Genomic DNA, 26762 nt, shown 5'->3' with positions numbered 1-26762 from the left:
TGTCTAGATGAGAAGACCCGTAAGCCTGCAGGAGACATCACAGTCACATGCCAATCAGTGAGAAGAGCTTGAACTTTCCGCTGGGAGTCCACCACATATTTAGATCCTTTGTAGGTAATGATCAGCTTGACAGGGAATCCCCATTTATAGGGAATTTGATTATCCCGCAAAATCGTGGTAACAGATGAAAACTCTCTCCGACGAAGCAGCGTAGCTGCAGAAAGATCCGCAAACAATTTAACATCTTGAAACCGCTCAGGAAGGGATGTCACATTTCTCGCCGCAAACAGCAATTTATCCTTAAAGCGGTAAAAATGAATACGTGCAATCACATCACGCGGAGAAGATAAAGGCAACGACTTGGGCTTGGGAATACGATGTGCCCTGTCAATCATCAAGTCCAGTTGCGGTGTATCGGGTAATATCGCCACAAAAAGATCTGTGAGAAACTCTACCAACTGGTCTCCTTTAACTGACTCAGAAATGCCACGAAACCGTACATTATTATGGTGCAACCGATCTTCGAACCAGGCACTGCTCATCACCTGCCCAATACCATCCTTATAGTGAAGCATGGTGGTGGCAGCATCATGCTGTGGGCGTGTTTATCAGGATCTGGGACAGGGAGACTGGTCAGGGTTGAGGGAAAGATGAATGAAGCAAAGTACAGAGATATTCTTAATGAAAACCTGATCCAGAGTGCTCTGGACCTCAAACTGGGCCGAAGGTTCACCTTCAACAAGACAATGACCCTAAGCACATAGCCAAGACAACACAACACAAGAGTGGGGTTAGGGACAACTCTGTAAATGTCCTTGAGTGGCCCAGCCAGAGCCCTGACTTGAACCCAATCAAACATCTTTGGAGGGACCTGAAAATGTTGTCCACCGACATTCCCCATCCAACCTGACAGATCTTGAGAGGACCTGCAGGGAAGAATGGCAGAAAATCCCCAAATCCAGGTGTGCAAACCTTGTGGCATCATAACAAAGAAGACTGGAGGATGTTTTCATTGCTAAAGGTGCTTCAACTAAGTACTGAGTAAAGGGTCCTAATACTTATGTCAATGCAATAATTTAGGTTTTACTTTTTCAATAAATTAGTAAAGATTACTAACATACTGTATTCACCTTATCACAATGGGGTATTAATTGCAGAATGATGGGTAAAAACGTATTTTTTTAAAATTATTTTAACACAAGGCCTCAACATAACAGAATGTGGAAAAATTGAATGTGGAAAACTTTCCGAATGCATTGTATATTTTAAACAGATGCCATAATAGTCTACGGGTGATGAATGACACTGTTAGGCATTAACAGTGGCATCCATTACCCATAGACTATTATGGCATTCGTTTAATGTATATGAAAGTCCATGACATATATGTTAATCGGCTCCCATGATAATCTATGAGCGACGGATGCCAATCTTAAACATTCATCACAGCCTAGGTGTAACGTATACATCGGTAGCTTTTTCTAGTGTGTACCAGTGGCGTAACAACTGGCACTCAGCTGCACATGTTTGGGGAGGTGAAAGGTTCTCTTTAAAGGATGTCGTTTTAACAAGAGAACCACATTTTTTAAAGGAAGCCACCAGGGGGGAAGTTGTGACTAGCGACTCACTTTGCTGGGGAAAAGTAGTATTACATGGCAGTAATTCAAATGAATAAGTGACCATGTAATATACGCTATATAGCTATTGCTACAGGTGTATAAAATCAAACACCTAGCCATGCAGTCGCCTTTACAAACATTTGTGAAAGAATGGGTCGTTCCAAAAAGATCACTGAATTTGAGCGTGGTAATTTAATAGGATGCCATCGTCACAACAAGTCAGTTTATGAAGTTTATGAAGTTTCTTCCCTTTTGTTATATTCCACAATCAACTGTGAATGGTATTATTGCAAGTAGAAGTGTTTAGGAACCACATCAACTCATCCACAGTCAAGTAAATTTACAGAGCAGGGTCGCCGAGTGCTGAGGCACGTAGTGCATAAATGTTGCCAACACTGTTGACTCATACATCACTAAGCACAATGCAAGGCGTTAGATGAAGTGATATAAAGGACGTCGCCACTGGACTCTGGAGAAGCGGAAATGTGTTCTGTGGAATGATGAATAAGCTACTCTATCTGGCAGCCTGATGGACAAGTCTGGCTTTGGCAAATGCCAGGAGAGCGTTACCTGCATGACTTTATTGTGATAACTGTAAAGGTAAAGTTTGGTAGAGGAGGAATAATACTATAGGGTTTTTTTTTAGGGTTGTTTCAGTTCCAGTGGCTATTTTCTGTTCCAGCATGACTGTGCCTCGGTACACAAAGCAAGGTCCATAAAGGCATGGTTGGGAGAGTATGGCCAGTAAAGCCCATGGAACATCTTTGGGATGAACTACAAGAAAGATTGTGAGCCAGGCCATCTCATCCAAAATCAGTGTCTGACCTCACAAATGCTCTTCTGAATATATGAGCAAAAAAAGCTCCTGTAAGTGTAATGTGTAGGTGTCCTAATATTTTTGCACATATAGTGTATGTCCACGTCATGTCTCTCAGAGTGGGAACTGATCTTTCTTAAGGCCATATTCACACATTCATGTTTCTATCAGAAAAACATCTACATGGAATAATGAACACGTTGCAGATTTGAAGATTTACAGCATGCTCAAGCCACAGATTAGCTCCATTGAATCAATAGGGATAATCCACATGTGAGTAAGGTGGGTTCCTGCCATGGATTTTCTAAAAAATCGGTGCCATGCGAATATAGAATGAGAATTTTTTAGAAACACAGAATTTTACGTCAGAATAAACCTACACATAGATACATTAATATATAATTGTAATAATTTTATATAATAGATCGCATAATAATGTCTTCATGAGGTAAAGGCTATTTTTTTATTTTTTTATTTATTTCTTTATTATTATTTTTCAACATAACATAAACAACAAAAAAAGAAAACAGGTTAATTTTTTCTCAAACATATTCACATCTTACAATAGATACAACATGTATTTCAAATATCCTTTCATTAGTCGACAATATAAATAAAAACATTTAGAAGAAAGAGGAAAAAAAATAAAAAAAAGGGGGGAAGGAAAAAGAAGAGAGGCAAGCTTACAACATATATATATACATATATATATATATATATATATATATATACACAAGGCAATTGCGATTCTTTCCCCAGGTACAGCTCCGCTAATTATATACATATAATTGGCAATGCAAGACTTTATCTATATAATCTACTATAGATCAGTTGCCTAGACTTGTTAGGACCTTACAACTATATCCTGATATCTTTACGCCAGTCACTTAGATACACTTCCAATATTTATAGTCTAGAAAGGAAATGCTCTTGAGGCATTATAGACTGACCATAACGTCCAATCATTTAGAAATTTTCCGTATGAATTAGAACGAACCGCTACCATTTTTTCCATAGTATAATCAAATTGAATGAGATTAGTTAATTCAGTGATCGTAATGGGGTCTGAAGATTTCCAAGACCTGGCTATCAACAGTCTGGCTGCCAGAATGACATGTCCTGTTATACACCTTAAAGGGAATGTGTTGCCAGAAAAACATGTTTTTGTTTTTTTTAAATGAAACATTTAGTGTGTGGGTGATTAAACATTGTTCACATTTTTTTTATTTTTTTCACGAGTCAGGAAATATTATAAATTAATTCTAATTTATAATACTACCCATTTTTGGTCACTAGATGGAGCTATCCCCAAAATTGCAGCTTTGCAAAATTGGGTAAAAAGCCCTCGCTCTAGTGAGCTCTCAGCATCCCCCCTCCTTTATCCTGGCTAGTGCCGGGATAAACGAGGGGTTTGAACGGTGTAACCTCCTACACTGTGTGTCGCCATTTTTTGAGCTAACACACAGTGTAGTAGGTTTACATACAGTAGTAAACACACACAAACACGAACATACATTGAAATCTCTTACCTGCTCCTGCCGCCGCGGCTCCCTCCGGCCCGTCCGCTCCGTTTGCTGCCGCTGGTCCAAGTGCACAAATCCGGAAGCCGCGACCGGAAGTAGTAATATTACTGTCCGGCCGCGACTTCCGGTCCACAGGAAAATGGCGCCGGACGGCGCCAATTTCGAATTGGACTGTGTGGGAGCGGCGCATGCGCAGTTCCCACACAGACGCCGTACACTGAAGTCAATGGGACGGGAGCCGTTCGCAGTCCCTATGGGACTGTGGCTGCCGTATTCCATGTCTGTATGTGTCGTTAATCGACACACACAGAAATGGAACAAAAAATGGCAGCCCCCATAGGGAAGAAAAAGTGTAAAAATAAGAAAAAGTAAAACACAAACACACAAATGAATATAAACGTTTTTAATAAAGCACTAACATCTTTAACATATAAAAAAATTATTTGTGATGACACTGTTCCTTTAAGTCTCTAGGAATGTCAACAAGACCAACAAAACACAAAGCCAATGCAGGAGAGGGACGGATTTTATACCTTAAAATGCTGGACAAAAAAACAAAAGTAATTTCCCAAAAGTTAAAGACTAAAGGACAGTACCACCACACATGCCACACATGCCACAATTCCTCCAACAAAGAGGAGAGTAGGAAGGGTTAAATTTCTTCAACAGTGTTGGGGTTCTATACCATCTAAGCAATATTTTATGTGCTATTTCTCTGTGACTTTCTCCCTTTGAGATTTTGGGGACCCAATTCATCGCCTGGTGCCACTCTGCTAAGGTAATAACCATATTCAGTTCTGCCTCCCATTTAAGCAAATACCCTGGTTTAGCTAATCTCTGAACATTAGAAATTGTAGAATAAAACCACGAGATGCACTTCATTTTAGGCGCAGCCGAGTTGAAAGCCACAAAAGCGCTTCTTGGGAATAGTAGCCCATCTAAATTTCTACTGTTTAAGATGTGACGGATCTGAAAATATTTGTACAAATCATGAGTGGATATACCATATATTTCAACCAATTTATTAAAAGGCAGCATTCCCTTTGAATCGTAGAGGGAACCGATCGTTTCAACCCCAGCTGCCTCCCATTTTAGTACATTTAATTCCGGTGTAAAGGAGGAAAGATACCGAAGGGGAAGTAACCGAAGGGGGTAACATTCAGACTTAGGCGTATGTGAAATCAAATATTGCCAAGAAGCTATAGAGGCAACAATAGAAAGCATGTTCATGTTCCTATACGGGCGATTAGAATGATTTAGTGGCAAAAAAGAAATTAAGTGTAAAGTTGCTGTAAAGGTAAAGGCTATTAACACCTTTGAAGCAACTTTATTTATTTATTTTAAATCAATGTCTTACGTGATTTTTTTTTAAACAAATGCTTTTTATTTTGTATTCAAATGAATAATAAGGTTTACAAGAATAATTCCTCAGCAAAGATTACAGTTCACTTAAACAAACTGAACTTAAACAAAAAAGGAAAAAGAAAGGTAAAACAATACATGCGATTATGCGGGAAGGTATCTGTGGTCAATAGAAGTGAATGGGTCCGTAATTACAGATAAATTCTACGGTCGTGTGCATGGGGCCTAAGTTATGAAGTTAGCATATGCTGTGTGTCAGAAACATGCAGAACCAGCTTTCAGCCAAGCTGTCAGCTCAGCGGAACTGACGGTTGCGGCTTTGACAGAACGATACAGCTTCTATGTATAAAGGATACATAGAAGTTGTATCTTAAAAAGTAAATTAAAAAAAAATTTAAGTCAATGTAAAGGATCTGCCAGGCACAGCTTCGGGGTTAACTCCCTTAATTAATCAGTCAGCACCTGAATCTACATCCCTGAGACTGACTCCAGCTTCCACCACTCAGGCTGGCAGGCTTAGGAGTGGGAGAGCCTATCGCAGCCTGGCCAGACTCAGCTAGCTCCCGTCCTCTGTCTATTTATACCTGCATTTCCTGTTCCTCCTTGCTTGTTATTCTTATTCGTGTGGTTTCCTGGCCCAGCTACAGCTCCTTCTATTTTGTTCCTGCTCCATACTGACCCTGGCTTACTGACTACTCTTCTGCTCTTCGTTTGGTACCTCGCACACTCCTGGCTTGACTCGGCTCGTTCACCACTCTGGTTGCTCACGGTGTTGCCGTGGGCAACTGCCCCTTTCCCTTGCTTGTATTCCCTTGTATGTTCGTCGTGTTTGTCGTGCACTTACTGAGTGCAGGGACCGCCGCCCAGTTGTACCCCGTCGCCTAGGGCGGGTCGTTGCAAGTAGGCAGGGACAGAGTGGCGGGTAGATTAGGGCTCACTTGTCCGTTTCCCTACCCGCCGGTCATTACATAATAACAAGCCCATACCTAGTCTACCCTGGTCCCTGACACCACTATGGACCCCTGTGAGACCCTGGCTCAGCAAATGCAGGGTCTCTCCCTACAGGTCCAGGCCCTGGCTCAGAGGGTCAACCAGCCTGATGCTACCTTGGTAGTTCCCCTCACCGCACCTCTTGAACCCCACCTCAAGTTGCCCGACCGGTTCTCAGGGGACCGGAGGGCTTTTCTCTCCTTTCGGGAGAGTTGTAGGCTTTACTTTCGTTTAAAGCCTCATTCCTCAGGTTCTGAGAGCCAGCGGGTGAGTATAATTATGTCCCGGCTCCAGGAAGGGCCCCAAGAGTGGGCCTTCTCCTTGGCTCCTGACGCCCCTGAACTTTCCTCCGTTGATTGTTTCTTTTCTGCTCTCGGACTTATTTATGACGAGACTGACAGGACTGCCTTTGCCGAGAGTCAGCTGGTGACCTTACGTCAGGGTAAGAGACCTGTTGAGGAGTATTGCTCTGACTTTAGGAAGTGGTGCGTAGCTTCTCGGTGGAATGACCCTGCCTTAAGGTGCCAGTTTAGGTTGGGTCTGTCGAATGGCCTGAAAGACCTGCTAGTTAGCTATCCCTCTTCTGACTCCCTAGACAAGGCTATGGCTTTAGCGGTACGACTTGACCGACGTCTCAGGGAACGACAACATAAACGTTTATGTGTTTTCTCCTCCGACTCCCCCATGATGCCTCCCGAAGTTCCGTTGCTTCGTTCCTCCCCGAAAGACTCAGAGATACCTATGCAACTCAGGGCCTCCGTGTCCCCCCAACAACGTAGAGAATTCCGCAGGAAGAATGGTCTCTGCTTCTACTGTGGGGATGACAAGCATCAAGTGAACAACTGTCCTAAGCGTAAGGGCAGATTCACACGAACGTTGCGTTTTTGCGCGCGCAAACAACGCGGCGTTTTGCGAGCGCAAAAACCATTTGACAGCTGCGTGTGTCATGCGTGTCTGATGCGCGGCTGCGTGATTTTCGCGCAGCCGGCATCATAGAGATGAGGCTTGTCAACGCCCGTCACTGTCCAAGGTGCTGAAAGAGCTAAATCTTTCAGCACCCTCGACAGTGAATGCCGAACACAACAGCGAAAAACCGGAAAAAAAAAAAGATAAAGTTCCTACTTACCGAGAACTTCCCGGCCGTTGCCTTGGTGACGCGTCCTTGGTGACGCGTCCTTGGTGACGCGCCTCTCTTGACATCGGGCCCCACCTCCCTGGATGACGCGGCAGTCCAAGTGACCGCTGCAGCCTGTGATTGGCTCCAGCCTGTGCTTGGCCTGTGATTGGCTGGAGCTGTCACTTGAACTGAAGTGTCATCCCGGGAGGTCGGACTGCAGGAAGGAGACAGGAGTAATCGGTAAGTTAGAACTTCGTTTTTTTTTACAGGTTCATGTATTTTGGGATCACAAGTCACTGTGCTGAAACAGTTTAACTCTTTCAGCACCATGCACAGTGAATGTCTCCCGACGTCGCGGACTGGAATTTTTTTTGCCGGGTTCGGCCAAAACGAGTTTGGCCGAACCCGGTGAAGTTAGCTTCGGTTGTCGGGGTTCACTCCGTTTGGATGCTTGGAAACAGAAAAGCACGTGGTGCTTTTCTGTTTCCATTCATCCTTTTGACAGCTCGTGCGCTGTTCGCACGGAAGTGCTTCCGTGCGACCTGCCTGGTTTTCATGCACCCATTGACTTCAATGGGTGCGTGATGCGTGAAATACGCAGAGTTATTGAACCTGTCGCGTATTTTGCGCAGCGAATAAACGCTGCGCAAAATACACGGACTGTGTGTACTGCCCCATAGACTTCTATAGGGCATTGCGTGCCGCGCGAAAACCACGCGCCCTACACGCTGCCAAATCACGCTCGTGTGAATCCCCCCTAAGAATGCAGCCAGAGAACTTCCGCGCCTAAGTGATCATCGGGGAGGTCACTTGGGCGCACAGGTATTTCCAGTAAATAGGAAACGTACTAAGATCTTGCTTCCCTTTCAGGTCTCTTTTGGTGGTAGGTCTGCTACCGGCAGTGCCTTCGTGGATTCAGGGTCCTCTACTAATATTATGTCTGTGGAATTTGCTATGTCTCTTGCTATGCCTCTGATTGATTTGCCTAAACTTGTCCCGGTAGTGGGTATCGACTCCACTCCTCTTGCTAATGGTTATTTTACACAGCATACCCCTGTTTTTGAACTCCTTGTTGGCTCCATGCATTTGGAGCAATGCTCTGTACTGTTGATGCAGGGATTATCGTACGATTTGGTTCTAGGCCTTCCCTGGTTGCAGTTGCATAATCCCACGTTTGACTGGAATACTGGGGAGCTAACCAAATGGGGTAATGAATGTTGTACGTCATGTTTTTCTGTTAATTCTATTTCTCCCCCTGAGGAGGCTAATACGCTACCCGAGTTTGTTCAGGACTTCGCTGATGTTTTCTCTAGGGAGGCCTCCGAAGTGTTACCTCCTCATAGAGAATATGATTGCGCTATTGAATTGGTACCAGGAGCTAAGCTTCCTAAGGGTAGGATATTTAATCTTTCTTGTCCCGAACGTGAAGCCATGAGAGAGTATATCCAGGAATCCCTGGCCAAGGGTTACATTCGTCCCTCTTCTTCTCTGGTAGGTGCTGGCTTCTTCTTCGTGGGGAAGAAGGATGGTGGTCTTAGGCCATGCATTGACTACCGTAGCCTGAATAAGGTCACGGTAAGGAACCAGTATCCCCTTCCTTTGATTCCTGATCTCTTTAATCAGGTTCAGGGGGCCCAATGGTTCTCTAAATTGGATCTACGGGGGGCGTATAACCTTATTCGCATCAAAGAGGGGGATGAGTGGAAGACTGCGTTTAACACGCCCGAAGGCCATTTCGAATACCTCGTCATGCCCTTTGGGTTGTGTAATGCCCCTGCGGTCTTCCAGAATTTCATAAATGAGATTTTGAGAAATTACCTGGGGATATTTCTTGTAGTGTACCTTGATGACATACTGGTGTTTTCCAAGGACTGGTCCTCCCACATTGAGCATGTCAGGAAGGTGCTCCAGGTCCTTCGGGAAAACAAACTGTTTGCCAAAACCGAAAAATGTGTGTTTGGGGTACAGGAGATACCATTTTTGGGTCAAATCCTCACTCCTCATGAATTCCGAATGGACCCCGCCAAGGTTCAGGCTGTGGCGGAATGGGTCCAACCTGCCTCCCTGAAGGCGTTACAGTGTTTTTTGGGGTTCGCTAATTATTACAGGAGATTTATTGCTAACTTCTCGGTCATCGCTAAGCCTCTTACGGACCTCACTCGCAAAGGTGCTGATCTCCTCCACTGGCCTCCTGAGACTGTCCAGGCTTTTGAGGTCCTTAAGAAGTGCTTTATCTCGGCCCCGGTGCTGGTTCAGCCCAACCAAATGGAGCCATTTATCGTGGAAGTTGACGCATCTGAGGTGGGAGTGGGGGCTGTCTTGTCCCAGGGTACCAGGTCCCTCACCCTTCTCCGCCCCTGTGCCTACTTCTCCAGGAAGTTTTCGCCAACTGAGAGTAACTATGATATTGGCAACCGCGAACTCTTAGCCATTAAATGGGCATTTGAAGAGTGGCGCCACTTCCTGGAGGGGGCTAGACACCAGGTAACGGTCCTTACCGACCACAAGAATCTGGTTTTCCTAGAATCTGCCCGGAGGCTAAACCCGAGACAAGCTCGATGGGCATTATTTTTTACCAGATTCAATTTTTTGGTTACCTATAGGGCTGGGTCTAAAAATATTAAGGCTGATGCACTGTCGCGTAGCTTCATGGCCAGCCCTCCTTCGGAGGAAGATCCTGCTTGTATTTTGCCTCCAGGTATAATCATTTCCTCGATCGATTCTGATTTAGTCTCTGAAATTGCTGCTGATCAAGGTTCAGCTCCCGGGAACCTTCCTGAGAACAAGCTGTTTGTTCCCCTGCAATTCCGGCTAAGGGTACTTAGGGAAAATCATGACTCCGCACTATCTGGTCATCCAGGCATCCTGGGTACCAAACACCTCATTACTAGAAACTATTGGTGGCCTGGGTTGCCTAAAGACGTTAAGGCCTACGTCGCCGCTTGTGAGGTTTGTGCTAGGTCCAAGACTCCCAGGTCCCGACCAGCGGGCTTACTGTGTTCGTTGCCCATTCCCCAGAGACCTTGGACACATATCTCCATGGATTTTATCACCGATTTGCCTCCATCCCAAGGCAAGTCGGTGGTGTGGGTGGTGGTAGACCGCTTCAGTAAGATGTGCCACTTTGTGCCCATCAAGAAACTACCCAACGCCAAGACGTTGGCTACCTTGTTTGTCAAACACATCCTGCGTCTCCATGGGGTCCCTGTCAATATTGTTTCGGACAGAGGGGTACAATTTGTTTCATTGTTTTGGAGAGCCTTCTGTATGAAGTTGGGGATTGATCTGTCCTTCTCCTCTGCCTTCCATCCTGAAACCAATGGTCAAACGGAGAGGACTAATCAATCTCTAGAACAATACTTAAGGTGTTTTGTCTCTGACTGTCAATATGATTGGGTCTCATTCATTCCCCTTGCCGAATTTTCCCTTAATAACCGGGTCAGTAACTCGTCAGGGGTCTCTCCCTTTTTCTGTAATTTTGGGTTTAATCCACGGTTCTCCTCCGTTTCACCTGGTAGTTCCAACAATCCCGAGGTAGAGGTCGTTCATCGGGAACTGTGCACAGTCTGGGCCCAGGTTCAGAAGAACCTAGAGGCGTCCCAGAGCGTACAAAAAACTCAGGCTGATAGAAAACGTTCTGCTAACCCCCTGTTTATGGTCGGGGATCTGGTGTGGTTGTCGTCTAGGAACTTGCGTCTCAAGGTTCCGTCCAAGAAGTTTGCTCCCCGGTTTATTGGGCCGTATAAGGTCATTGAGGTCCTCAATCCTGTCTCCTTCCGGCTGGAGTTACCCCCGTCTTTTCGTATACACGACGTGTTTCATGCCTCCCTCCTTAAACGCTGCTCCCCGTCCTTGGCTCCCTCGAGGAGACCTCCTGTTCCCGTCCTCACCCCTGAGGGGGTGGAATTCGAGGTGGCCAGGATTGTGGACAGCAAGATGGTCCAAGGCTCCCTCCAGTACCTGGTCCATTGGAGAGGTTACGGGCCCGAGGAGAGGACTTGGGTACCCGCCCGGGATGTTCACGCTGGGGTATTGGTCAGGAGGTTCCACCTGCGTTTCCCCAGTAAGCCAGGTCCACTTAGAAAGGGTCCGGTGGCCCCTCATAAAAGGGGGGGTACTGTAAAGGATCTGCCAGGCACAGCTTCGGGGTTAACTCCCTTAATTAATCAGTCAGCACCTGAATCTACATCCCTGAGACTGACTCCAGCTTCCACCACTCAGGCTGGCAGGCTTAGGAGTGGGAGAGCCTATCGCAGCCTGGCCAGACTCAGCTAGCTCCCGCCCTCTGTCTATTTATACCTGCATTTCCTGTTCCTCCTTGCTTGTTATTCTTATTCGTGTGGTTTCCTGGCCCAGCTACAGCTCCTTCTATTTTGTTCCTGCTCCATACTGACCCTGGCTTACTGACTACTCTTCTGCTCTTCGTTTGGTACCTCGCACACTCCTGGCTTGACTCGGCTCGTTCACCACTCTGGTTGCTCACGGTGTTGCCGTGGGCAACTGCCCCTTTCCCTTGCTTGTATTCCCTTGTATGTTCGTCGTGTTTGTCGTGCACTTACTGAGTGCAGGGACCGCCGCCCAGTTGTACCCCGTCGCCTAGGGCGGGTCGTTGCAAGTAGGCAGGGACAGAGTGGCGGGTAGATTAGGGCTCACTTGTCCGTTTCCCTACCCCCCCGGTCATTACAGTCAATTTAAAACTTGTTTAAAATTACATAAAACATTGATTTATTTAAAAATAAATAAATAAATGCTTTGCTTCAAACATGTACATAGCCTTTAACCCCTGTATATTTGATAATCAGCAGGTGGTCAGCTTACACTAAGGACCCTTTTACACGGGTCAATTCGGGCAAATGAGCGTTCATGTGAATGCTCTTTCCGATGATTGCTCGTTTGTCGGTTGATTGTATCGGTTATGCTTCAAGAAATAGTATAGTTGTCGGCAGCACATCTCCCTGTGTAAAGTGAGACGTTCTGCCGACATGAAAGAATAAAAAGAGTAGTAACGATCGCTCGTCCCCAAACATAGCAAACGAGCACCGATCAACAAGTAGTCTCGTTGATCGATGTTCGTTTACACGGCCCATTTCGGGCTGTGTAAGAGAACCCTAACTCAAAGCAAGGATGCATTCCTCTTTTACTATCCCTTCGGAATAAGATACCCAACTATTCCCACCCTTGTGCCACTGGAAAATAAAACTTATACTCACCCAACGCCGTTCGACTACAAGTTGGGACTTTACTCTAGCTTTTCTTTAATTGATCCTTATTATGGATCAAATAGTGCAGACTTCAATTAGGTAGCAGATGTAGTGGAGGAAGGAATATACTAGTACAACCAAACCCAAAATACAGACTCATTTCCATTTACTAGTTCCTTATAGGATATAAGCATATATGCAACACATTGAATGCTGCAATGATCTGTACATATTCACCACCCAAGTGTAGTATTTCTTAGTGCCAAAGCTGGCAGATGAAAATTGATGCATAAATCAGAAAAAAGGGCCAGCAGACTGGGTTCTTAGTTTTTATTAGAATCAGATTTCATTTTGAAGGGTGAAAAGATTAGAACTATATCAAATCACTTTCTCTTTGCTACATTGTTGAATAGTGTTTCAGTTTTGAAATTAAATTAAATGCACACGAAATAACAACCAGGCCAAGTTTTCTTTATCTAAATATTTCACAGAACCATTCCATTTCACAGTTGCAAATCCCAATTAAATTTCATCAGTTGCTCTATGGTCATAGGACTGTTTTATTAAACATCATCTGCAAATAGAACAAAAAAGATTGAAACATAACTGTGTCATATCACATCATGCAGTCATAAGGCAAAAAATGTAAGAGAATTCCTCAATTTTTAGATGGCTTATATGGATGTAGTTAAATGGGCTTTCTGCCAAACAACTGAGTAAGATTGATGGCAGACAAATATTCCAAATTTTATTTTTATTAAGGGAGCAGTTATCCATATAAATACATGCAGACACCTTGATGCAAGTAGAAAATGTTTCTATTTAAAAGTGTTCCAGTAATAACAAAATTTAGAATGACAAAAGAAAATTAAAGTATGGTAGATGTTTTGGCAGAATGTATGTCCCTCAGTCAAAAATTATTATTCTGTTACCCTTAGGGCTTATGACCATTGCTATATTAAGTATACGACCTTGCTATGGGGCCATGCTGTATCTCCTTGTGCCTCAAATTTTATACAGATTCACATCCATTTCTCTCACAGATTCATTGCATATCATATTACAAAGGTATTCTCCTCTAATAGCATTGACTCTAGGATAGAATATGGTGCCCCACAGAGGCAGAATATTTTGGCACACAGAATATATTTTGGGACACTGGGTTTGTAAAAGGGGCTTCTGCTGTACAGGGTCAGTGCAATGCAGCTTTGTCGTGTGCATGGATCGTAAAGCGTGGCCAAATTAAACAGCCATTGGAAAGAGCAGCTCCCACCAGGGAGAACTTGTCGCAAACATGCATTACCCGCCGAATAAGGTTAACATGTCATTTGTACGCACAGTGAACAGGTAGAAACAAAACCCAAAACAGATCTGATCCTGAAAGGGACAAGAAGGGGTTTTCTTGATGGGATAATCCCTTTAACTATAAATCCAGATTCACACTATCAAGCTTTTTGTCATCTGTAGGTCAGAATGGTTGGTTTCAAAAATCTTTATTGTCCTCTTGGATAAATCACTGGAGCAAAGCAGGAGTTTGTGATAAAATTAAACTTTTACTAAAGCATAAGTTTATAGCATTTTTCGCCCACTCTCATATCAATAATTTTTTGGGGAGAAAAATTCTTGATGTGAGAGTGCAGACGGGATTCCCCTTAAAAACAAATATAAACCATCGGAGTGAATCTCTACAGGAACGGGTAGGGGGGGGGTTATTATATATAACCCCAAACAAAACTACAATTATAAATTGTGATGTAGATTTATGGGAACCCTGCCGATAAGAGAGACTATACACACTCCACTCGTTTTTCATGTAGCACCATGTGGCAACAAAGTTCATTATATTGCAAAGGCAGTCACCACTGAAAAAAACTCATAGACTGAGAACCTTATTCATATTTTTTGCATATAAGAGAAGAAAACAAATACATCTGTTAATCTCTGTTCAAACATGCATGAATCTTATGTATTTCCTATTTTTTGTACTCAAAGGAATCTTTTTTTAAATGATGCTGTAATAAAAGTAAAATTTTATCACAAACTCCTACTTTGCTCTAGTTAATTATCATTCCACAATTTGCGGAGTACCTATCAGTGGAAACTTATCCCTATGATTAGGGAATATTGCCATTTAAACTATTCATACATTGTCCTCTTGGATACCATCAGCAAGCAGTTTAGCTGTAGCTGATCAGTCCATGTTGCAAACTTTCGTATGTTCATACTGCATACTGTACCGAAATTGCAAACAACTGGACATGTCTTTAAAGGATATAGGGTTTCTTTTATCAATTGGCTCTTTATCAAAACTGAGAGAAACTGTTAGTTACCATTATGGGGCATGTACAAAGAAATCTATATCATTATGGAAACAGCATATATATAAGGTCAGTATTTGCTTGATTTGGTAAACACCGAATAGAAACAACTAGCTATCAAAAGTGGTAGAAGCTACGTTTCTTTTTAACATTTCAAATATTTAACCACACTTCACCCACACTTTTCCTCAGCTCATAATTGACTGAAAGCGAACCATACCTGCTTGAGTTTCCCTACCTCCATGCCAGCTGGGCCCTGTCTGACTATAGATGGCCACCTGGGATTGCTAAGAGTAACTACACACATGGTGAAGGGAACAGCTGTATAGGTGTCTCCCCTACAGGAGAGCCCTGAAGCATACAACCTTGGCCGCACTTCCTAAATGTAGGAGGACTATGTAACATCAAATCCATATGTAAAGCATCTCCTTCCAAAACCATGGCAGTAGTAGTATATAGATTCGGTCAAATTTTTGCTACTATAACAGCATCCACTTGTCTTTGAAGATTTTACACTACATTTTGAAACAGGCTGGCAAGGATTTCCGCCCATCATGCCACTACAACAGTAATGAGGCCAGGCACTAATGCCTGCCAATTCACAGGCTTTGGAGAACTATTACATAGTTGCTGTCATCCTGCCTTTTCCTCTCTCCATATCTGTTCATGCTTGCATTTATTATTGTCACAGTGATACCCTGTGCCTTTTAAACCTGTTTGGATTAGTACAGTAAAGGTACTCCTTCATTGAAGCCGAATCTCCTATGGTAGCTCATATGCATCTTGGAGCTGGCAGTACAACCTTGTCCTCTTAGGGTTAGCTATGAAATCTAGTAAGTAATTCCATTATTATTATTTTTTTATTTAAAAAAATTGTGTTATAATCAGGGGTATTGGTAGGGCACAGGAAAAGTGGGAAGGTACAGATACAATTGAATGTGTTGATCGCTGGCACTAATATACCCAGGGCACCAGGAAAAAGAACCAGGACACATGCCCCTGGTGCCAGGTGCTAATTTTGAGGAACACCTCGAGAAGAAGCTTTCAATGACTTGCTGAAAATAAACTTAAAGTGGTTGTCCACTACTGGACAACTAATGACCTTTCCACCAGAGTGGTCATCAGTATGATCCGACACCCGAACCCTGCACTTATCAGCTGCTTCGGCTGCCTGCGGGCACCGGATGTCATTGCACAATATGCAATGTACGGAGTTGGAAGCAGTTGGCTCCGTACATTGCATAGTGGTCGTGCTGCCAAACTGCTGAATTGCTGCGATTGTGGAGCTTGGCCGCTATTCCATGGCCGGATCCATCTGCTCCCGGCATTTTACGTCTGGCAGCCGGAGCAGCTGATCGGTGTGGGGTCCTGGTGTCAGACCCCCATGATCATATACTGATGACCTATCCGGTGGATAGGCCATCAGTTGTCCAGTAGTGGACAACCCCTTTGAAGTGAATGTCCATCTGAATGTACAGTATAAAGTATACCAAACACAAAGAGAGATGTTGCCATATTGTGCACCTACCTGTTTTCCTCTCCATCCAGAATAGAGTGATATGCTGCTATTTCCTTCTCTAGTTGCAACTTGTGGGACAACAAATGCTCTCGGTCTCGTTGGTGCTGCTCAGTTTCACTTCTAATTTCCTCCAGTTCTGCCTCCAATTTCGTGATCACAGAGCCCAAATTCTGAAGCTCAATGTCATGCCAGTGTTTAGCATCATGCAAAGAGTTCTCCAGACCTCTTTTCTGCAGACACAAACAAATCTTAACCTTGAACTTACTGTACATTATACTCATGTAAAGCTAAATATGAACCTAACAACGTCTAATCTTCCTTCTCAAAGTTATTTTAGCAGGATATCGTAAGTATGCGTTCTATCAAGAAAAATTGTGGCGATGTTCAAATCCATTTTGGAATATAACTACTTCACATATTTTTCTATATAGGGGATTTGGGTCTCCAGTTGTGGTCTTTTTTCCGTTGGCCATTAAATGTTTTCTTGGCAAGCACACCGATGCAATAATGACACATTTCAATTAATTCTTAAGATTAATATATGGATATAGCCGATAGATGACTAATGTATATTGAAGTGATACATTTCCATCCAATTCCAATCTCTGTTGGTTCCATTGCCATTAAGAAAATAAAATGATCAGTTTGGAGCTTAGTTAATATTTACAGTCACAGCTATTACCTTGAAAGAAACAACCTATTTGGGCGTGTTGCAATATTTTCTTAAGGGGTTATTTCAACAAATGAGATTTACGGCATATATTTCTGCTAGGTGGGATCCCAGTAACGCCTGTAAAACACGGCGACTACAGCTGCAAGAAGGAGGAGACGCAGGGGAGGTGGTGGCACACTTGGCTGTTTCTGTAAGGGTATGTTCACACGGCCTATTTACGGACGTAATTCGGGCGTTTTTGCCCCGAATTACGCCCGAAAATAGCGCCTCAATAGCGCTGACAAACATCTGCCCATTGTAAGCAATGGGCAGACGTTTGTCTGTTCACACGAGGCGTATATTTACGCGCCGCTGTCAAATGACGGCGCGTAAATAGACGCCCGCGTAGAAGAAGTGACCTGTCACTTCTTTGGCCGTAATTGGAGCCGCTATTCATTGACTCCAATGAATAGCAGCGCTAATTACGCCCGTAATTGACGCGGCGTTCAAGCGCCTGCACATGCCGGTACGGCTGAAATTACGGGGATGTTTTCAGGCTGAAACATCCCCGTAATTTCAGCCGTTACAGACCCCCGCCGTGTGAACATACCCTAAGGGTATGTTCACACGGCGGGGGTCCGTAACGGCTGAAATTACGGGGATGTTTCAGCCTGAAAACATCCCCGTAATTTCAGCCGTAATTTCAGCCGTACCGGCATGTGCAGGCGCTTGAACGCCGCGTCAATTACGGGCGTAATTAGCGCTGCTATTCATTGGAGTCAATGAATAGCGGCTCCAATTACGGCCAAAGAAGTGACAGGTCACTTCTTCTACGCGGGCGTCTATTTACGCGCCGTCATTTGACAGCGGCGCGTAAATATACGCCTCGTGTGAACAGACAAACGTCTGCCCATTGCTTTCAATGGGCAGATGTTTGTCAGCGCTATTGAGGCGCTATTTTCGGGCGTAATTCGGGGCAAAAACGCCCGATTTACGTCCGTAAATAGGCCGTGTGAACATACCCTAACTCCTATACACTATGATGCAGATCGCTGCGTACTTTTCCTTCTTTTGAGTAAACAGCGCAACAGGGGACAATAGATCCTTATTCTGACAAGAGGTTGGAGCATTCATCGTATTTCACTACCACATCAAAAAAGGCTGACAATGTGTTTTGTTAAATTGCATCCTAGACAGCACTTAAAAAGGCTCTGTCACCAGATTAGTAGTGCCCTATCTCCTACATAATCTGAACTGTGTTCAGTCCGGGAAATACTGCCGACATACGGACTGTATTTTACAGACCAAATGCGCCCGTGTGAAATCAGTCCAAATAGCCGTTTATTGTGATATTAAAGAGGCTCTGTCACCAGATTATAAGTGCCCTGTCTCCTACACAATGTGATCGGCGCTGTAATGTAGATAACAGCAGTGGTTTTTATTTTGAAAAAACAATAATTTTGAGCAAGTTATGAGCGATTTTAGATTTATGCTAATTAGTTTCTTAATAGACAACTGGGCGTTTTTTACCTTTTTACCAAGTTGTTTTACTGGGACTATTGCTGGCTTATTATACACTACAGCACTGTGATTGGCATATTAAAGTTTGTTGTGGGGCATTCAAATTTATATATATCCAGAATTGCCACATGGCGCTTGTGGGCCCTTTTTGTCTGGCTCCCTACTAACTCATGTCGAACAAGTGTGCAGGATTTCATAAGCATTCTGTGATCTTTTTGCCCAACTTGGCTTCTCACATTCCTGATAGGCTCGGTTGGCCCTTCCATTTTTAACAAATCTGTCAAATTTAGCGGAAACGGATGCCAAACTGAAACAAATGGAAGGAAAACATTAAAAAAAATTACGCATCGGTTCGCTGGGTCCGTAAAAAAAAACTAAAACTTCACCTTCCGTTTCTTTCAGTTTGCCATCTGTTAGGCCTTGGTCACATCTGCGCTGGTATTTCCATTGTTCTGCTGCATTAAAAGGGCAGGAAAATGAAAATACCGGAAACGCCAGTTCAGTTGCATGACGGACACCACCGGCGGCCGACGGAACATATTGACTTTATTGGTTTGTTAGGTTTCCGTAAGGGTGTCCGTGATTTTACCGGCATGCTGTGCTATTGTTTTTGGTATTTTCGGCCGGATCTGCAACGGAGGCCCCTAATAGAGCCTCCAATGCAGATGTGAACAGAGACTTATACTTTTTAACGGATCTAATTTTCTATATTTATTTATTATTTTTTTGGGATGTAGTAGTGATGCGCATGTGTAATATGAAAAAACAATCCTTTAAAGGGAATAGATAATTAATACAAATGGAAGACATTCCGTTTGTGTCCATCATACATTGACTTCATTGTAAAAAAATTGAAGCACCCTGCCGTCAACTTTCCGTAATTTTGAACGAAAAATATAGTGCAGCTGACTACGCTATTCTTTCCTGCAAAAATACGGAAACATGACGGAATGGAGCCAAACAGAGCACAACTAAGGTTAAAACAAACCCATTGGAATCAATGGGTACTTCGACGGACTGCTGTAGTAGTAACTATCGTGAGGGCAGTACTATTTGATTGCATCAGTTCCATTAAGACTACTGTGTAGCTGCTGTAGTGTCGTGGGTAATTCTGTGTGGAAGTTATAAATGTGCCGGAATTACTATTTGACCTACACTTCAATGGCAGAACAGTGGGGACATAAATATATCACCTTGAGGTTTTTCTCTTGTAAAGTTGTTTCTAAGGGTATTCAGTAATTGTAAGCTATATATGTTTCTGGGAATATGGCTGTCATTACAGCTCAAAGAGGGGCTGTCACTGATCTTTTGCAGGCTTCCGAAAAGCAAATTTGCCTAGATATGCAGTGATCCTGTATCACTATATAGCACGGCAGAATTAAGGTGTTTGGGGAATTCAGATATCATTAATAAATAACTACTGGATAAGGAGGACAACTCAAGGATTTACATTGGAATGCAGGTTTTAGTTTTCTATTTAAAGGAGTAACACTACTTAAAGTGTCTATATTTCATGTTTTTTTTGTACTATGTCTAAAATTTTGTGTTGTTTCATTTCAATCATTATAGGGGTTGGAGCTCAGTTTTTCTGTTAAGGGGTCCAAATCCCCCATTTCCCTTAATACAGCTATAGAGTTAAAGAGGCTCTATCACCACATTATAAGTGCCCTATCTCCTACATAATCTGATCGGCGCTGTAATGTAGATAACAACAGTGGTTTTTATTTTGAAAAACGATCATTTTTGAGTAATGGAGAGAAGTGTATGAGATGAATGGAGAGAAGTGTATGATGCTGATTGGTCAGCGTCATACACTTGTCTTTGTAACGCCCACTTGGTAAAAAGATAAAAAACGCCCAGTTGTCTATTAAGAAACTAATTAGCATAAATCTAAAATTGCTCATAACATGCTCAAAAATGATCGTTTTTCAAAATAAAAACCACTGTTGTTATCTACATTACAGCGCCGATCATATTATGTAGGAGATAGGGCACCTATAATCTGGTGACAGAGCCTCTTTAAATGATAAAATCCAGGCTACCTGCAGCAGCCACTAGGAGCATTCTGAAGACAGATTTATACTCCCAATTGAATTCAATAATAAATCAGTCTTTATTAAGCTCCCCCTAGTGGTGGATGTAGGCAGCCTTAAGTTTATCTTTTACCTCTATGACTGTGGGAAGTGAAGCAGGATTATTATCAGAAACACATAGCTCCAATAACAATATATGATTACATTAATCAGCACAATATTTGTTACCTATTTCAATGAAAAAACAAAAACATGTTTTATAAGTTTTTTTTATATATGCAATGTAATTGAGGTGGGTATATGACATCACTTTGCTTTACAGTGTTGAGAACAGGCGATGTGTATTGTGGAAGTGATTAAGTGCTGTATTCAAGGACAGAAAGTAAACCTAGCTCTGCACTAAGCAGACTTATATGTCAACTCCAATGCAAAAACAAATACAAAAATACCAACAGTCAAGATTCCAAGTACATTATGACTATTGAACCTACCAATGTCCTTAGGGATTCAGTCTCAGCCTGCAGGCTCTGGATTTTACAAGCTGTATCATGGAACTCTTCTCTCAGACTCTCCACAACTTCCTCCTCTTGGCTTTGTAATGCTGGCAGCGCTGCCGATTGCTGTTTTGAGAAAATCGTGAGATAAATCTAAGTATCGTGGAGCTGTTATTAAATGTATAGGGCTGGGTTTACACACTACAGGTCTATGAAGATCCGACTTGCGATCCGAATATTAAGATGATTGTAAAAAAATTATAAAAATAGAATGGGGTTTTGCAGTTCTTCAAAATTGATTGCCTATCCTGAGGATCAGTGAGGGTCCAACTCTTAGCACCCCTGCCTATCAGCTGTTTGAAAAGGCCGTGGCACTCCGATGAATTCTGCATCCCCTTCATTTTTTTTTCCTACGCACAGCTCCGTACTTTTAGTAGCGGTTGTACCTGGTATTATAATTAGGTACAGCTTTGTCCCATTTAAGTGAATGGCTGTAATAACAGGCACAGCCACTAAAAAGTACAGAGCAGTGCTTTACGGAGCAGTGTGAACAATGAAGGGGCAGCAATGTTTGCCAGCTGATTGGCGGGGGGTGCATACAGTTGGACTCCCACTGATCTAATTTGGATGGCCTTTCCTAATGAGAGGCCATCAATTTTAACGTCTAAAGGATGTAGCTATTTTGGACCTTGAGGATACAGCATTTTTTGTTCTTTTTCTCATCGCATTTTAAAGGCCATAACTTTTTAATTGTTCCATCAACGTAGCCGTATGAGGACTTTTGTAAGAAGAGTTGTACTTGTTAATGGTGCCATTGTGGGGTACACATAATGTATTAAAAAACTTTTATAATCTTTTTTGCGGGGTACATTATTTTTTAGGTTTCGTCTTTATGGCGTTCAAAAATGTATATAGTTTTTTTCATGGTTTACTACCTTTGCACAAATTCATTTTACATTCTGAGAGCAATAACTTTTTTGTTCTTACCGTCAATAGAGCTGTATGAGGGATTGTTTCTTTTGCAAGACGTGTTGTATTTTTAAATAGCACCATTTTGGGGTACAAATAACTTATTGATTAACTTTTATGAACTTTTTTTAAGGGGGAATGAAAAAATTCCACCATAACGGCGTTTTTAAATACGGTATGTATCGTTTTTTTTTTATATATTTTACTACTTTGTACAATAACAGCATATTTCATGGAAAAAAATAGTTTTTATGTCACAGCATTCCAAGAACCATAACTTTTTTTATTATCAGTCAATGTAGCTGTTTGAGGCCTTTTTTGTGGGTTGAGTCATTTTTTTTTATAGAACCATTGCTTAACTTTTTATGATTTTTCTAAGGGGGGAAAGGAAAAGAAAGTGCAATTCTGCCCTTTTTTTGTGCCTTTTTTACATGGTTCATCGTGTGGTATAAATAGTGTGTAGAATTTATTATACGGGTCGATACGATCGTGGTGATACAATATATGTGTATTATTAAAAAAATGGAACACTTTTGCTAAATATTAAATATATGGTTTTATTTTATTTTAACTGTGAACACTTTTTTTTCCCTAATAAACGTTATTAAACTTTAATCAACTATTTTTTTAGTCCCGCTACTTCAAAGTACTGATCGCTTATATGATGCTTTGGTATACTTAGTATACCACATTATTATTGTCTGTTAGAGTAAAACTACAGGCAACCTAAGGCAATGCCTAATTGGCACATACCCATGGCAAGCCTGGGGGCCTTTGTTACCCCTAACTCTGTTCCCGGCCATTACAGCGAGGAGCCCGTGCTATCCACGGGGCATACCCATTACTCCCTATTGCAGTCACTAGGCCACAATTAGGGCATAACAGTACGAGTTAAGGAACCTAAAACCCCATTCAACAATCGTTCTGTAGGAGGCTATTAATCACTCTATCGCAATCTAAAATTGAATGCACAGTAATTCCTTTGCCTACTGAAAGACTCTTCGTGATCACGAAAATGTGGCATTTTAGAAGCCGCAGATTTTTATTGATTCATTTTCAGTTGCGAAAGATCGCTATGAAATATGTTCATACAGCAATTATCACTGCACAAACATGAGGTATACAACCACCCATGAATAAATATTTTGGGCAATACTTATAATCTGAGTTTTTGCTCGAATTCAAGTCATTCACTTCAGCCTCTGAGGTATTACATAGCACAATGGCTACATCCTGAAGATTGTCCAGCTTGTTCATTGTCCTGGTGCTCATGACAGGTCTTAATGTCTATGCTATTGATTTCTCCCCAAAAAACTGAAACTTCACAGAACAGAGGCAAACGGAAACCATTAGCAATGAAAGCGTTACCATTAAAATCAATGGTAATGCAAAAGGAATGCTATGGTTTCCGTTTGCTTTCCGTTTGTGGGTTCCCATGATGGAAAGTTCTAACGGAACCCACGAACGGAACCCTGACAAAGATCTGAATGAAGCCTTAATATGATGTTTTCTATATTTTTTTTTTAAATGATGTAGCTATTTATTTTTAAAAACGTCCCTGGACATATTAAAGACACGCACCTCCTTTTAGCATTGTCTGTATAGACAGTGCATCAGAGTATGTGTGATTTCTGGCAGCTGCTTAAATGTCATAGACTATTACAGTGATGGGGTACAGCCCCCTTCCCCAGAGTTCAGGAATGATGCATACAGATATGTGCAAATAGTGTATAGTTCTGCCCTGTGTAGGCCACCAGCAGTAAAATAGAGCTGTCATTAAATCCCCCACACTCCGCTCACTCTGTCCCAGTCTACACAGCAAAGCTGGGAAGTGAGCTGCAGAAAAAAAGAAGCGTCAGCCTATTGTGACTGCTCAAGTGACCAATTTGAAAGCTGGAAAGTTTTAAGATTGTTTTTATATTGATAGTGACATAATAAACAATAAAATAACACCACCAAAAGTTTTTTAAATATGTTTATAATAAAAATCTGATTTTAATAATTTGTCATTTTTTAAAGATACCTTCCCTTTAACAAGTGTGTCTCGCTCGCTCTCTCAGTTTTGTAATACAGGCAATAAGGGGGGCAGTCTTTCACAACCTACCATGAGACCAGTTACAGCACCACTGGAAGAATTAATGAGCATGGCTATCCCAGCAATGGATCTACATAACAAAGCCACAGTGGCAGGTAATCCTTCAGGGGTGTAGGGAACAAAACACAGATTTTTGCCAGGAATATGTCTTTAAGAGGAGCTATCATTTGTTGTTTTTTTTGTGCACAATGAAATAACGCTGCATTTTAAGATACTTTGTCAAGGATAAACCTTTTTATTTTTGTACAGAAAACCGTCTCCTGAGACTGGGTCAGAAGCCCTGCTCCTAATGTTTCTGATTACTATTCTGATGTCCACATAAGCTGTGGAAGGTTAGTACATTAGTTTGAAAAACATGTAACTGAAAATACTTCTTATCCTTCATAAATAAAAGGGCTAAAAAAAAAAAGGAAACCCACATAACCTGTTTAATTGATAACGTTTTGGCTTTGGATGCCTGCTGCCACCTCTAGCATTGAGCTCAATGGAAACTACATATATAAATCCATATGAAGTAAGACACCAAAATAAATTGAAACCCCATAACACTTCCCTAAATAAATTTAGACCCTAGAGCAGACCCCCCCAAATAAATTCCGACATCAGACTAGACCCCTAAATTAATTCAGTCCCCAGACCATAAATAAATAAATTTTAGAACCCAGACCAGACCTAAAAAAATAATTAAAAAAATTAGACCACCAAACAAAACTCCTCTATTTACTTACCTCTCCTGGGTTCTCTTCACTTTTGGGCACCGCCTTACACAAGGTCCTGATGCCAGCCAGCGTCAGAACATTATACCCACAGACGCACATATCGTCCTAATGCTGGTTGTATGAAACACAGCTGCTATGATAGTTCAAAATTTCTCACTGGTTCTTTACCCTTGTGTGTGGCGACTAGGCCACAGTGACAGTGTGCCCATAGTGGTCAAAGTATTTGTAAGGATGTAATGTCCAGTGGCAGCCATTGATGTGAGGTCACGTATGGGTGCAGTGTCATGGCAGCCTAGTCATTGCACTAGAGTACATTACAATATTTTTTCCCATATATTACCAGGTCAGGAAGACTGCTCATGGAAATAAATAAATGAAAGTAAAGAAAGAGGAAGTGCCTTTATAACCAAAGGGCCCAGGCAATTCTTAGTTTGCCCCTGCTTTAGATTCCACATACCTCCTGCTTCAAGATGACTCTTGCCCTAGTATGGTGCTATTATTAACAAATTGTGTAATTTCAGCATGACATACTGGGTATGTTTATTTCTAAGAAAGCTGTTGCATATTGTTGAATAGAGGATATACTAGTTAGATGTTGTTGGATTTAGATAATAAATTCCACATTATCATGTTCCAAGAATGATTAGCTTCATGTGATTGCTAAATTCATTTAAAGGCCCTAGGGATTATATGTCTCAAAGTATTTCATGGAACACCACCTACATTACTCCTACATGCAGTATTTCATTTGAGTTTTAATATTACTTGACATTATCATTTCATTAAAGGGGTCAAACAGTCCCTAAAAATTAATGGCCTATACTCTGGATAGCTGATCACTCGGGGTCTGAATGCCGGGATCCCCGCCGATCAGCTGTTTTAAAAGAGGGCCGCAGCGCTTGTATGATCACTGCCGGTCACTGCTCGTATTGTGACTCTCTGACACAGCAGTAGCGGCGTTTCACAGTATTACAGCCTACTCCCATTGACTTCAATGGCAGTCGGCCCCTGAGCGATCAGCCATAGATGGCCTATCCTGAGGAGAGGCCATCAATTTTTAGGGAGTGGAAAACCTCTTTAAACTTGTAGCAGATAACTCAGACTTATGATGTACCATTCCTGCTAGGAGGACATTTCACAGGGTGTTGAATATATATAGTACAATATGTAGGGAAATAGTCACTTACTTTAGCTTGAAGAAGAGCACCAGATTCAGCTCTGTTCTTCTCAATGTCTTTCTCCCAGTGAATTCTGATAGTCTCCAATATATCATCAAGTCCTGTGCCAATTGGAGTATCTACTTCTTCCAGCTGAGACCCTGCCAACTGCTTGTATAGCATCTTCACATCCTGAAAGGTTACTTAATCATTTAAAAACACTGTAGAGGACATATAAAACTGCTCCCAAGTTTAACATTTTCACATGAGCCATTATTTCTTTACTAGTGGAACTGGGGATGACTGTTTAAAAGAACTCTAAAGCTAGAAGTGAATAATGAATGTAGACAGGAGATGCATTAGCTCTCGCTATTTGCCAATCTGCAGGATTTTCTACATGTTCCTTAAACAAACAGTCTTGCAGAAATCCTGCAGAGAACACGGGTTAATTCCCTGCTGATCTGTTCCATTTTTGGCTGGTGAATGGTTGAGTGGATAAGGGTTAGCAAAGGAGGTAGTGTTTAATGATCTGTGTTTCCTACTGCAGACAGTGTGGAGGGGGAAGGCTCCTGCTGCAGCCAGTTGTTTTTTTTTTAGTCATGTACAGGATTGTGAGGAGGGGGGAATCGCTGATCTCCTGGGACACATAGAAAAGC

General features: G+C 42.2%; 1 protein-coding gene across 1 annotated transcript in view; it reads right to left on the bottom strand.

The window, feature by feature from the left end:
• Positions 1-13031: 13031 nt before the first annotated feature.
• The window catches only part of BFSP2 (beaded filament structural protein 2), a 55822-nt gene continuing 42091 nt past the window's right edge, over positions 13032-26762 (bottom strand). Inside the window, exons 4-7 of the mRNA XM_075828596.1 lie at positions 26137-26298; positions 21164-21292; positions 16476-16696; positions 13032-13203 (exon numbers count right to left, since the gene is read on the bottom strand). Coding sequence (XP_075684711.1) covers positions 13200-13203; positions 16476-16696; positions 21164-21292; positions 26137-26298 — 516 coding nt within the window. The 3' untranslated portion in view covers positions 13032-13199. The remainder of the gene's footprint in view (positions 13204-16475; positions 16697-21163; positions 21293-26136; positions 26299-26762) is intronic.

This window comes from Rhinoderma darwinii, chromosome 5, assembly GCF_050947455.1.
Source record: "Rhinoderma darwinii isolate aRhiDar2 chromosome 5, aRhiDar2.hap1, whole genome shotgun sequence".
Lineage (NCBI taxonomy): Eukaryota > Metazoa > Chordata > Amphibia > Anura > Rhinodermatidae > Rhinoderma > Rhinoderma darwinii.
Note: the sequence above shows the minus strand (reverse complement) of the source record. Positions and strands in the feature narration are given on the sequence as shown.